Below are 13,966 nucleotides of genomic sequence, written 5' to 3'. Positions count from 1 at the left end.
CTTCCCCAGCAACTACTGCACCCAATAACTGCGACCATTTTAATTTTTGAAATTTTCCAGTAGCTGCTGCATTTCCCCCCCTCGGCTTATACTCGAGTCAATAAATTTTCCCAGTTTTTTTGTGGTAAAATTAGGGGCCTCGGCTTATATTCGGGTCGGCTTATGCTCGAGGATACACGATACCTCTCTTCCAGCTAAATGATTATCACATTTTTAAGTAGAAAATATTCAAAATCTACAACCAAACTGGTAGGTTGTTTCTTGCAAAATATCCAAAAATATTACACCAAAACAAATTACCCAAAAGTCTGGAAGAGGGTAATGTTCCTGGACAATTTCCAAGCGAGAAAGAAGGTAAAATAAACAGAAGATGTTCTCACATATTACCTGAAGCTGTCATCTGTGCTAGACACAGTAAGAACAGTGAGGTAGCATCGACTTGCAGATGTCCCCATTGATCATCGCCCACGACAGTGCTACATGTAGCCGTATTGTACTTTGCATGAAGACAATCTTTTGTACTCTGTGTATGTTTAAATTTTTCCACTTTTTCAACCTAGAACACAGAATTTTAATACATTTAGCAAGGTAACAATAAGCCAATGGTGCCTGAAAATTACTTAATCACACACCCTAGTCTGGAATTTATTATTAGGACACAGACAATAAGACAAAGAACACGTGGACCTTCCGCCAGGATGCTTGCAAACTGCGTCTTCTTATTCAGACAGAATACTTTTCTTCACATAAAGGATGGATAGTCACATCCCTGGTAAAAGGGGTTAGTAGCAAGATCCATTATGATCTAGCAGATTATGGCTATGTCCCTGTGGTCTAGGGCAGTCAAGGGGATAATGGTTACATCCCTGGTGTTGTGATGTAAGGCAGTGAATGATTTAATGATAAATTAATGGTGGTCTATAACAGTGAAACCATTAATAACAACATCCCTGGTGGTCTAGAGCAGGAAAGAGAGTATTAATAAAACTGTCTGACTTGGATGATTCAGTCTAATTCATGAGAGACCCTTGGCGACTGTGAAGGGAGATGGGTAAGACAAAAGTGGCAAACGTTATGGCAAACAACATACATATTAGGTCGGTCACTGCAACTGAAAGCGGAGGTCTCACTCCTGAAGATGTGACCACTGCAGAAAGTCATGGCACCAACACATGATTATATACTGTTAGATAGTAGACCTGATATATATAACTGTAATATCCTCTACAGAATCCATGGCTATAGAATAACATCAGAGGTATGAAAGTCATCAGAGTGATGGTGTAAGTGTAAGCTACAGAGGAGAATTTGTGTTGGTGACCCCAAGTGGTGGTGGTCTTAGGGGATTTTCACACAGCGGAAAATGGATTCCACATGTGAACATACCGCGCGGCTAGCCACGACAGAATGCCGATTAGTGCACCAACATCCCATCGCAGTATTCCGCTCCAGATTAGGCCTGAATGAATGGGCCTAATCAGTCTCGCACTGCGGATGCTACTAGCTAGCGGAAAAAAAGAAGCGAGCGGCTCTTATTGAAGTCAATGGGAGCTGTTTTGGCAGGCGGATTCCGCGTCAAAATCTGCTGCCAAAAAACTCCATGTGAACATACCCTTAGAGGTAACTGCACATCTGACTATGCTATACCCTGACCCTCTATACAATGATTAGTCATAGACATTACATTATGGGTTACCTGTCTGAGCATACAGTGTAAGACACCTCGCATCAGCTTCACAACACTCTGGAAAAGAAAACATATGATCAGTATTGCATGTTCAGGTCTGTTCACACCTATTAGGTCTACTGGTCCTTTCCATATTTCACCAAAAACATACGGCAAATGCAATCAAAACAGAACCAAAGCCATTGCTTCTTGGATTCTTTGCTTTGGCTTTTTTAAGCCGAAACGGAAAACGGAAAACCATTGCTGTCAAGAAATCTGTAGTTATATTCATAGGATGTTTAGGTCACTACGTCTTATATGCAGTATACTGTATGACTGTATAGCAACATATAATGTCTAGTTACCATAGGTTTCGATAGTACAGATGCTTGTCTGGGATCTGTGGTATCTCAAATCCCATTAACAAGCAACATTTGTGATGCTAATACATTTTGTAATATAATTTATTAATGAATTTTGGCTCCTTTCTATGAAATCCTATGCTAAAATCTACTTTCTTCCCCTGTTGCTCTACTGGTAGCTGATACTTATGCTTCTCAATGAGTATGGGTGGTTGGACTCATATATATATATATATATATATATATATATATATATATATAGAGTCCAACCACATATATATATATATATATATATATATATATATATATATATATATATATTACACACATAACAAAATACATTTTGTCATTTAGAAAGGAAAAAAGGTACTGTTAGGAATTGTGAAATGCCTTTCCTTACACATCTACCATTTGTACTCTGTGACTGTAAAGCAGTAGAGAATATTCTGGCACTATATTATTAAGAAAAACTATCATAATGAAAATATGTTCAGTGAGTACCAAACAATATTCATATCTCAGTACTACCGCACCCTAAAGGCTAACACACAGAACAAAGCCACTAGTCTATTCACATCCAAATGCCTTATACAAGTAGGGATACTGGAGTGTGACGGGAAACTGCTCAGATATCTTACAGGTAATAAAGTGGATTTGCTTTCACTGTAAAAGGCCAAATGTATCAGTTACTATATATAAAATAGGTGTTAGAACAGAACACAATTCAGGCTAGGCGACAGGGTGCCAAACGTTTTTCTACAATTATTGTATATTTATGGTATATTAAACCTGCACCAATAAGATTTAACATGTAACTTTCTTACTGAGGTTTATACCCACAGAGATAAAATATGAAAAATTTGCAGTGTGAATTAGATGTTAGTGTCCATTGCTAGCATTTGTCATAACACGTTAATAATGGACACTGACAGATCCGTTCAAAATCCATTCAAAATCTCATTGATTTCAAAGGGATTTGCTCTGCTGTGTGTTAGTGTCTGTTTTCACCAAATCCGTTACGGGAGAGAACAACGCAGGCTCAAAATAATGGACTAATGACGCATGTGAGGTATCTTTTATTTTTTCAACATTAATGTCTAATGAACGGTGTAATAATGGACATTAGTGGACTGTAACTGATGTTTATATATTTGTTTTTATATCTGATTCATTCAATGTTAAAATCAGTGTGTGTCCAACTTTAGCTGCAACTTGGGTGGGCGCTGCAGTCTCTATCATTTTTTGGGTCCAGATGCTGTTCAGACTCCGAACAGCCACAGCTAAAAGTACAGTATTCTAAGTATGAACAGTGTCCAGAGAAGACGTAAACAATGAAGAAGCAGCAATACTCACCCTAGGGCCACCCAATCCATTGATTTACAGGAGTGCCTGGAGTCAGACCTCCAACAATCTAACATTGAATGGTCTATCCTAAGGCAATACCAATACCAAGGCAATATCAATTAAAAAAAAAAAAAAAAAAAAAATCTGAATCATTCCTTTAAGCTTGGTTCACATCTCATTGAAGGCTGTATCATATTTTTCCCATCAAAATGTTATCAGATCTCAGCGGAACCCAAAGAAGCCCATTACAAGTCAGATGTAAAACACAGCTGTAATACACAAACTATAAGAACCTCCAAAGTCAACAGAAAACAGCCATAAAAATTTGTAAGCCTGCAGATATTGCCAGACACCTCACAGTTAGGATTTGTCCATTCTTGGCTTAAAGGGACTCTATCATGGAAAAATTCATTTTTAACTAATCACATCATTGCATAGCCTTTAGAAAGGCTATTCCACATGTACCTTTTGTATGTAAATTGTCTCAGTAGATTTTGAATAAGTCTGTTTTTCTTCAAATGCTAATTAGCTTCTCCGTGCACCCCTTAAGTCTCTTCGTGCACTTTCTTCTGTATATACAGCACAGGCTGCTGCTGACTCCTCCTCCCTGCTCTCATACATAGCACACAGCAGGGAGAGGAGAGCTGGATGACAACTTCCTGTGCACCGAGAGGCTCATTAGCATATGAATAAAAACGGACTTATTCAAAATCTACTAAGGAAATTTACATACAAAAGGTACATGTGGAATAGCCTTTCTAAAGGCTATGCAAGGATGTGATTAGTTAAAAATTACTTTTTACAATGACAGCACAGTCAATCGCGCTTTGCTGTGAGAGCCGGGAGGAACGCAGAAGAAGGACGTCTCTGGCTAACAGTCAGAAACGCCCTTCTGACCATAGAAGAGCTACGGTACCGGAGTGTAAGCTCTTCACACCGGGCCCAGATCGGGAAAGCCGACAGTGTGCTGAACTCAGCGCACTGTCAGCTTTCCGGCAGTATATAGAACTGCCTGTGGGCAAAATGGTAAAAGGTCCTCTTTAAGTACTGCTTGCTTTTTTGTTTAAACAGGCAAAACAATAATATCCCCATTATAGGACTAATGCATACATGTAAAGACAATTTAAAGTCATACACGGTCTTCCTGTCAAGTAACCCAACTGATATCTGTCTATCTATCTATCTATCTATCTATCTATCTATCTATCTATCTATCTATCCATCTATCTATGCATCAGGGTTTTATTATTCTTTGCTTTGGTCCAATACCTGCTCTAGTTCGTATGCCTTGGCTTTGTCCTCATCTCGATCAGCATTTTTCCTATAAGCCATTCCCAAGCCCCAAACAGCCAGGATGCTGTAGACGTTGTCCCGGACCCAAGCATCCTTCTGTTCTTTGCTGGCAGGTAGCAATCCAGTGACTGGGTTCTAAAAAGAGACAATGCAAATTATTATGACAGAAAAAGTGAATTAAATAAACTTAAAGTGAATAAACATTGAAGGCATCACGGTTGTATATATTGAGTACTTCATATAAGTTGGGTATTTGGGGGAGGCACAAAGAACTAGACATACTGCTAAATATCTAAATGTACATACTGTACAGGTATATTCTGCACATTCTACAATATCCGCATTGCTCAATCATAGAAGCATACAAGATGAGGCCATCTGTCATCAATGCTCGGAAGAACTCATGTACTTCTCACTCATATTGTGGAATTGTCCTCTATACAGAAGAAGTTACAGATGACGTGTATGCTTGCTTCTTGTTTAGAGAGCCAAAGACTTGGGTTATGTGGAAATATCTAACTTTGATGCTCAGGGTGAAGTGAAAGAGCAACGTATCAAAAATGTAAAAAGCTTTGGGCAATGTGGATGAAAAAATTGGGGCTAATGACTGTAGCGCTGTGTAGAAATAGGGGACTGCCTAATAATGAGGTCAATGTTGAGAGATGTGACCACCCACATGATCAATCGCCAGCTAACCAGCTGATAGCTGTATTGTACTGCCTATAAGGATGATATAATGCTATCTTCATGACCACTACATTTCTGCTACAAGTTTGCAGAATGTGTTTTTATTCCTGTAATGTTAAGTATGAAACGGTATTTGTGTTAGTATACCTGTACACTGGTAGAGGAGAATAAGTTGGGAGTGTCTTTCCTTTTTGTAAAATAAAGAGAAAATATAATAGAAACCATGTTTTTTTCTAAAAATATCCTACGAATATTATAAATGTGAAAGTTTGTGGGTTTGTGTGTTTGTTACTCTTTCACGCAAAAATAACTGAACCGATTTGGATGGAATTTGGCACATAGATAGTTTGTAACCTCGATTAACACATAGGCTACTTTTTATCCCAGTAAATGACATGGTTTCACGACTGTTATGAATTTATGTTCACATACTATATTACACTGCTCTTGGCAGCAGAGCTATTTCAGCTAATTGGAGGTTGCTGATAAAGCCTAATCGGCTATCTCTCTATGTAAACACACAGATAACCCTGAATCCATTGTAAACAACTATTTGTATATTATCTGATCTGCTCCAGTGCTGACACACTAAATGGGAAAACCACCTTTAATCCAAATTGGCAGTTTGCCAATTTTAAACATGCTCAGAAAAAGGAAAATTTAATTTGCTGTAAAATTCTAAAACTATGAGAGCTATGAAGGTAGCCAGAAGTCAACAGACTTCTCCTCAAGCGGAGCTCAGGAGGACTGAGCAAGCTAGGTGTCAAGCGGCTCTCAGAGCAGCCGGATCATCAACGCCAACAATACACTCATTATATGGCGTCCCAGTGAGCTGCTGAGATGCCGGAACAATCCCAGGCATGGTACAAGGAACAAGTTCAGCGGCAGGCCAGCTTGAGAGCTGCCGAAATGCTGGCTAGGCGGATCATAGACGCCAACAACATGCTCATTATATGGCGTCTCAGCGAGCTGCTGAGATGCCAGAACAATCACAGGCATGGTACAAGGAACAAGTTCAGCGGCAGGCCAGCTTGAGAGCTGCCGAAATGCTGGCTAGGCGTATCATAGACGCCAACAACATGCTCATTATATGGCGTCTCAGCGAGCTGCTGAGATGCCAGAACAATCACAGGCATGGTACAAGGAACAAGTTCAGCGGCAGGCCAGCTTGAGAGCTGCCGAAATGCTGGCTAGGCGGATCATAGACGCCAACAACATGCTCATTATATGGCGTCTCAGCGAGCTGCTGAGATGCCAGAACAATCACAGGCATGGCACGAGGAACAAGTTCAGCTTGAGAGCTGCCAAAATGCCGAAGCAAGTGAAGCATCGACGGCAGCAATTTACTGAATATAGGCGGATCATCGACGCCAACAACATGCCGACAAAAACAGGCAGAGACTAATGTATATATAAAAATGCTTCCCGTTCAGTAAATTATAAAAAATTTAATTTTATGGTTTCTGTTTCCAAATAAATTCCGCTGCAAATTCCCAGGCTGTAACAATAATGTTATCTGACCTTGAAAGGTTACATCAATATACAATAATTTCCGTCTTCTTGGGAATGATAGCAGTGCTTTTGGAATGAAGTTTTTTAAACATAACCATTCAACTATCCTAGACATCGTGCTGCTACACTTACAGCCATTTCCTAGTATTTGGCAGAGATGGTGGCAGACACCATTGGTGCCACTTACTCAAAGAAAAATAAGAGTTGAACGCGATTTAACATGTGCGTCTCCCAATGGATTTCATTAGTAATCTTGTACCAATACAACCTGTATTATGCTCTAGAGCTGTGCTCACAGTTCTTCTCGTTGATTTAGAAATAGTCAACAAACTTCTTAAAGGGATTCTATCATTGAGGAAACGTGTTTTCAACTGAAGCAATGTTGGAATAATTTTTATAAAGGCTATTCTACTCCTACCTTTACCTTTCTTCTCCTTGCCACCGTTTGTCCAAAAAATCATTTAATTCTCATATGTAAAGGATGCTCAGGGGGCGTTCCCCCTGTGCTCTGAGCACACCTTTGTCATCACTGCAACCCACCTGCAGTGGCCATTTTTGTTTCGTTTTTTCACACCAGCATAATCCAGAAAAATGGCTAATGGAGCAAGAAGCAGATGCAAGATAAAGAGAAGATGAAGGGGGCATGAAAAATCAGTGCTGGAGGCGGGTGGCGGCGATGACGAAAGTGTGCTTGGAGCACAGGGAAATAGCCCCCTTTGCTCCCTGAGCATCATTTTTATATAAGAATAAAATGTTTTTCTGGACAAACGGCGGTGAGGAGAAGAAAAGTAAAGGTAGGAGAAGAATAGCCTTCATAAAGGCATTGCATTGAACCTTGTGATCTATCCCTGGACTGGGTCCTCTTCTCTGGACAACTGATATGTGCTGGTTATTTCCCACTGCACTGTTACTGGCAAGGGATCAAAGACAAGCTATTCTCAGCTGTTCTCAATGGAGCCTCTCTGATCCTAACATGTAAGAAGCAGCTATTTATATACTGTGTCTGGCTGTTATCAGCTGCAGAGTTATTATTTATGCTGTACATAACTCAGGCCTGGACACAGGCACGTGGGGACTAGTATTAACTTCACACCCGGGCACATTAAGGATATTTGACCAAACTACTACAGGATCAATGACTGCGTAAAAAACAATGACTGCAGGACGTCAGAAATCAGATCACTTACATCCGCTAAAGTGTGTGCTTTCCAGGGACTGGGTTCAATTTAACCAAGAGCAGTATCTGTATGGAGTCTGTACTTCTAGCATTTGGGTGGGATTCTTCTGGGTATATCTAGTTTATTCTCACGTTCCTAAAACATACTGATTGGTTAATTGGCTTCCTATTAAATTTACCTTAGTGTGTATAGGCTGGTGAAGTCAGATTAGGAATTGAATTAAAGGGAACCTGTCAGGTCAAATAGAGAAAGACTTGTTAATCTAGCTGCACCAGGCGGGGAGAAGCTGCAGGGGATCCACTGAATGGACACTTGTCTTTGTTCCTCACCCATATTTAAAACTATAAAGGGAATTTAGCAATACCCAGCGCCAATTTTCTAATGTAAAAAGTCCAAAATGTTTGTGCAAACTCATTTATGCACAAAAATTTGTAGCTTGTTATAATAATAATATAATACTGAATGCAGGGGCTGCTACGGGACATAATACCGTATAAAAGTGCCGCTATAGGACATTATTCTGTAAAAAGGTGTGTTTTGCACAAAAAAACTGTCATTTTTTTTGTGTGCAAATGCACCATGTGAATGCAGTTTCACATCGAAGTAAAAGTTCCAATGGCCTAAGAATATAGCTGCATCCAGATGCATAGTGGGTTTCCACCATAAGGATGCATTCACACTTAAAACACGTTCAGAATCAGTGTGTACAAAGCAGATCCCATTCATTTCTATGGGAGCCGGCATACGTGCGCTCCCCATTGAAATGAATGGGCTGCTTTTTTCCCTATTGGTTTCAATGTGATACGCACGAAATTTGGACCGAAATTTGATGCGGAGGCAGTCTCAGATTCCAGTCCAAAAATGCAGTGCAGTGCACCGGCATCCAGTCACGGCTCTCCGATCCAGATTAGGCCCAAATGAATGGGCCTAGTCAGAAGGGAGTGTCTTCAGGTGGACGCCCGGCCGCGGCATGTGCCTGAAGAATGAGGATGTCACTTCTTTTTTCAGAAGCTGGAACAAACTGTTTGCGGAAAAAAGAAATGACCGGTTTCCATTGATTTCAATGGGAGCTGATTTTTGGCCAGGATTTTGAGGCGGAGTCCGCCTCAAAATCCTGACCAAAAAACACTGTCTGAACTCAGCCTAAGTGCCGAGGGTAGCAGGGTAAATTGAGGTGGTGGGCTCCCCAGATGTACAGGGAAACAGCACTACCCATTGTACTTCTCCTGGCTATATTGTCCTTTGCTGGAAGAGCATACAAAAAAAGAAGTATACATGCAGACCAAGGGAAAAGTTAAAGGGGTTTGGGTTTGATTTTAAATAAATTTAATCTGAAACTGAAAAATCCCTTTAAAGGCCGAACACAGGGACTAGCTTGCAAAAAAACCTATTATAGGGTTTTTTTTCAGTAGTGTCACTAAGATACCCAAACAATAGCAATATAAGATAAGGCATTTACTGCTCGCTTTATATTGAGTTTAAGGATAAAGAAATGAAAAAGGGTGGATTCGCCACAAGGAAAAACAGAGGTGTTGAATCTTAAAGCAGATCAATATTGCCCAATGTGTTTGCACATATATGGGGGAAGGTGGTCCAAAGGAATGGATATCCACGGAAGCAGACACACATATGCTAAGAAGAGAAGATATAAGAAGAAAGAAGGAAGACTTGGATTTTGGATCATTGATATTTTCATGTCTTATAGCTAAGCCAGTTCATTTCAATAATTTGTACATATCTCCTGAAAATCCACACCCTGTATGTTCACTGTTCATAACTTGTCAGACCGCCAAACGCCGTACTGAAATGAATGCAGGCAATGATCAATAAAGGTGGGGACACATGCATCATTGTGTTGACTTTTGCCAACTGTAGTTGATGCCAGTTACACTGTAGTCGATGAGATTTGTAACCAATTCACACAAGATTTCAAGCAATGCTGCATTTTTAGTAATTTCTGAACAGTAAACGTTTCATGGATGATTTATCATATTTAAGGTTGCCATACTTATCTTAACAATGTATGCTGGCCTGCATCACCAAGATATACATTCATGGGGCTATCAATCATTGTAGTTAGTTAAAGGGGTTACCCAGTTTCTAATATCGATAACCTATCCTTATGATAGTCTATTGATATTAGACCTGTGAGGTCTGACAGGTGGTACCCTCAAAGAGTAGCTGTTCTTGGACAGAGTGGTTCCCGGTAATGTTTACATGCTGGGATCCAGGCTGGTCGCTCACCATATAAAACTGTAACAGCAGATTTGGGTACACACTGAAGTCTATGGGACAATGCTGCAGCACCTCACTATATACATTAGAGGGCCGCAAAACTAATGTAGACATTAATGGGAGTCGTGTTGTCCTGGAACATCTGATCTGCGGGATTCCCAGCTGTAGGAACCTTGAAGATCTAAATATCGATGCTTTTTTTTTTCTGTCTCTGAGTCTGGAAAAACAGATGATACCTTTTTTTTTTTTTTTTTTAACGAACCGATCCATTTCTGAGGCTTCCACAATATATCCGCATCAGTGGAAAATGCATGTACTTGTAAATGCGGTTTTGAAAACTACAAATTTGCATATTGTTTTGAATGATAACTCAATATTGTACAATGAAAAATCACGTACAATGCACAATGTACAATTGATATATCGATGTCAGACAGCATTAGGCCTGGTTCACATCTGCGTTCGGTATTCCATTCAGGGAGTCCACTTGGGGACCGCCAAACTGAATACCGACGCACTTGCAAGCAGTGAGCAATGAAAGCACACGGACCCCATAGACTATAATTTTCCCGCACGAGTTATGTGTAGCTCATGAAATACTTTTCTCTCCACATGACTCATGCGGACACCGCATGGAAAAAACACGGACCCCATTATAGTCTATGGGGTCCGTGTGCATTCATAAACTCCCCGCTTGTCAATGCGTTCAGTATTCCGTTTGGGGGTCCCTAAACAGACTCCCCAAATGGAATACCGAACGCAGATGTGAACCAGGCCTTACTCTTTGTCTTTCATGCCAACAACTGCTGTTTTCCTGAAAATCAGCACAAGATAAGAAGAAGCTAAATGTTTACGAAGTTGCTCAAAAGCAACCAAAGATTGTGAAATGTTGTAAGTTGTTGCTCAAAAGCAGAGACATTGAGTGGATGAAACAGCTACAGATAAACTGATGGGGAGATAATACCGGGACTATTTTAACCTGGGGTCATTTATAACTAGAGCTTGTCATGTAGTCTAGTGTTTCCCTGGAATCTCGGTGCTTCTTGGAATTTAGCGAGGGGTTTCCTAGAAGATGGCAGCAGGACGGCCTCTCACTTTCACAGTTAGGATAGACTAATTTCATTCTTCTCAAATATTACTGGCAAGGCATTTAACACGTCTAAGCCTACATGTAGGTATAGGAAAGGATTATGGAATGCTTTACCTCCCTATATACCAAACAATGGACTAGCAATAGGATTCCCCAGGAAAGTCAAAAAATTATAGAGGCACCGCCATCCCTAAAAATCCATTGAAAAAAAACATAATAATTGGGATGAAAAATATACAAATAAAAACCAAAAAAGCCATAATGCTTCCAAAAAGTCACTTCTCAAGTTTTCTATAACAATGTATCAGTTACACATCCACATCCCCTTAATGTGCAGTACGTCAGATCTGTAAACAGTAGATCAAGAGATGACACCATAATCAAATACTATATATAGGCCAGATATATGCGATACATATCAGTTTCTTATGTAACATGAAGCTGACAAGACTGTATTAGGCAGTGGCTTACTAATGGAGGAAGGGGCCGAGCCTCACGCTCAGTACTCATGTCCTTATGTAACCTTTCATTTTCTTGGCTTGTGAGGTATAAAAATGTCTCATATTGAACTTTACTGAATGATCTGTCAGCGAGCCACAATACTACCCAAGAATCCGAAATCAACAACATAGAGAGGCTTTTGTAAGTATACAGGGATGATATTGTATGATGGTGGGAATGAAGGAGTGTAACATATGATGTGCCAAGATCAGGAACTCAATACGAGTGTAAACAAGCCGACATATTCTGTCCTATTCTGTAATGCCAGACTTCTCCCAGCCTTTTGGATAAAATAACATAAGGCAGATATATCAAGACTATAATAATAATAATAATAATGATGATGATACATGTATCTGCTGTGGCAACACCCACACCCTCGAACGTTGTCAGCACTGGCCACTTGTGTCCTGGATGCCAGGGTGCATTTCTCAATGACAACAGTGGACTGGCTCCTCTACCATGCCTATGATCCTTGACTGTTGGAGTATGCAGCAATGTATAGGCTGGTCAGTGACCGGTTTCAGAGTCACGTATATGCCCATATGATATATGATGTGCATGATCTCTCTGGCAAATACTGGATGCACAAAAACAAAGCAAAGTCTTAATACACAAAAGGCTCAATGCAAATATTTAGTATAAAATAGTTCAACCCAGCTATGTATACGGTGCCCTAAAGCATTATTGATAAGATGTCGTACCTGGTGGCACAGGATGGTCTGCTGAACAAGCCTGGCATATCCATCGAGCCTGACTCCTGAGTTACTCCTGCTCCTCATTGTGCCTGGCACAGGGCTCTGCCAGTCAACTCAGCACAGGGGCAGCTGTAGTAGTCCTGGTGTCCTCTCTGCTGGGACCTCTTCCCATTCATTCAGTGACACTGGGAGGCAGCTGATGACCTTGGTCCAAAATAAACACTGCTGTCAGTGAGGCCTGAGGATTAGCAGGGGGATGTGCCGGGGGGACGAGCACTACATGGCACCCAGCAAAATAGGCAAGGGTATTCATAGAAAGCAGCCTGACGATACGTGTGCCCCCTGCACCAGCTGGCCACTACAAACAGTGCAGCGGGCTAGCAGGTGTTACCAATGATGGTGCATTACAGGGCTTACCTGGATCCGATCCCTGCCACACCAGTCACTCAGCTTTCCTGCCACACCTGTATGCTACCGCTATACCTGCACCCATCAATGCAGCACACAGGCAGCCCCCAGATCAGCTGTCATGGCACACAACAGCAGCAGCGATCACGATCTTCCTGGTGCTGAGCTCTCTATGGCTGCTGCAGCCTGCCTACCCAGCTGAGAGGATCCAGAGCTGCAGTTTGTATTAGGAGCGCTACCACCAGTGCTCATTAGGGGGCAGCAGAGAAACCAGCACGTACAGCTGAATTTTACATGCACTTCATTTTTCGGACGCAGGGGGCAGCAGAGGAGATACAACACAGAGGATGACGCAGATGATGCTCCGGTCCTGGAAGACGTATAGTAATAGGAAGGAATCGCCGGCAGGTCATGTGACTGCTGGGCGGAGTCTACAATGGCTGGGAGACTGGCGGTGGGATGTGGCTGAAGAGAAAGCGGCGGGAACTGTCTCCGAGTTACACAGTGTATTGCTGATAGATACGGTAGACAGCCCATTGTAACGGACTGCATACCGGGCAGGGGTAGTGTCTGCAGGAGCACAATGGGGGCGCTGTTTAGTTACTCTCCTCAGTGGCCCCTTATGTAGGGCACATCCCCCACCCCTTACACTGTACTACCTACAGGCAGGGAACAGCAGCTCAGCCTGCCTGGGAGGCCGTGTAAGGGTCCCTTCATTTTTTGACGCCTTGCCAACCCCATAACCTTTTTATTTTCCCAGTCACAGAGCCATATGAGGGCTTAAAGGGATCCTATCATACAAACACGTTGGAATACTGTAGCCTTAAGAAAGGCTATTCTTCTCCTAACTTTAGATGTCTTCTCCGCGCCGCCGTTCCGTAGGAATCATGGTTCTTGTCTGTATGCAAATTAGTTCTCTCGCGGCACTGGGGGCGGGCCCCAGCACTCAAACAGCACTGGGGGCGTCCCCAATACTGCCAGAGAACCATCTG

The 13,966-nt window shown here is 41.5% G+C and overlaps 1 protein-coding gene across 1 annotated transcript in view; it reads right to left on the bottom strand.

The window, feature by feature from the left end:
• The window catches only part of PHKA2 (phosphorylase kinase regulatory subunit alpha 2), a 75,160-nt gene extending 61,987 nt beyond the window's left edge, over positions 1-13,173 (bottom strand). The window contains exons 1-5 of the mRNA XM_075263733.1: positions 12,984-13,173; positions 12,573-12,770; positions 4,642-4,800; positions 1,697-1,744; positions 388-556 (exon numbers count right to left, since the gene is read on the bottom strand). Coding sequence (XP_075119834.1) covers positions 388-556; positions 1,697-1,744; positions 4,642-4,800; positions 12,573-12,650 — 454 coding nt within the window. The 5' untranslated portion in view covers positions 12,651-12,770; positions 12,984-13,173. The remainder of the gene's footprint in view (positions 1-387; positions 557-1,696; positions 1,745-4,641; positions 4,801-12,572; positions 12,771-12,983) is intronic.
• Positions 13,174-13,966: the final 793 nt, after the last annotated feature.

Source organism: Leptodactylus fuscus, chromosome 2 (assembly GCF_031893055.1).
Source record: "Leptodactylus fuscus isolate aLepFus1 chromosome 2, aLepFus1.hap2, whole genome shotgun sequence".
NCBI classification, from domain to species: domain Eukaryota; kingdom Metazoa; phylum Chordata; class Amphibia; order Anura; family Leptodactylidae; genus Leptodactylus; species Leptodactylus fuscus.
This window is presented reverse-complemented; position numbering and strand designations above follow the sequence as displayed.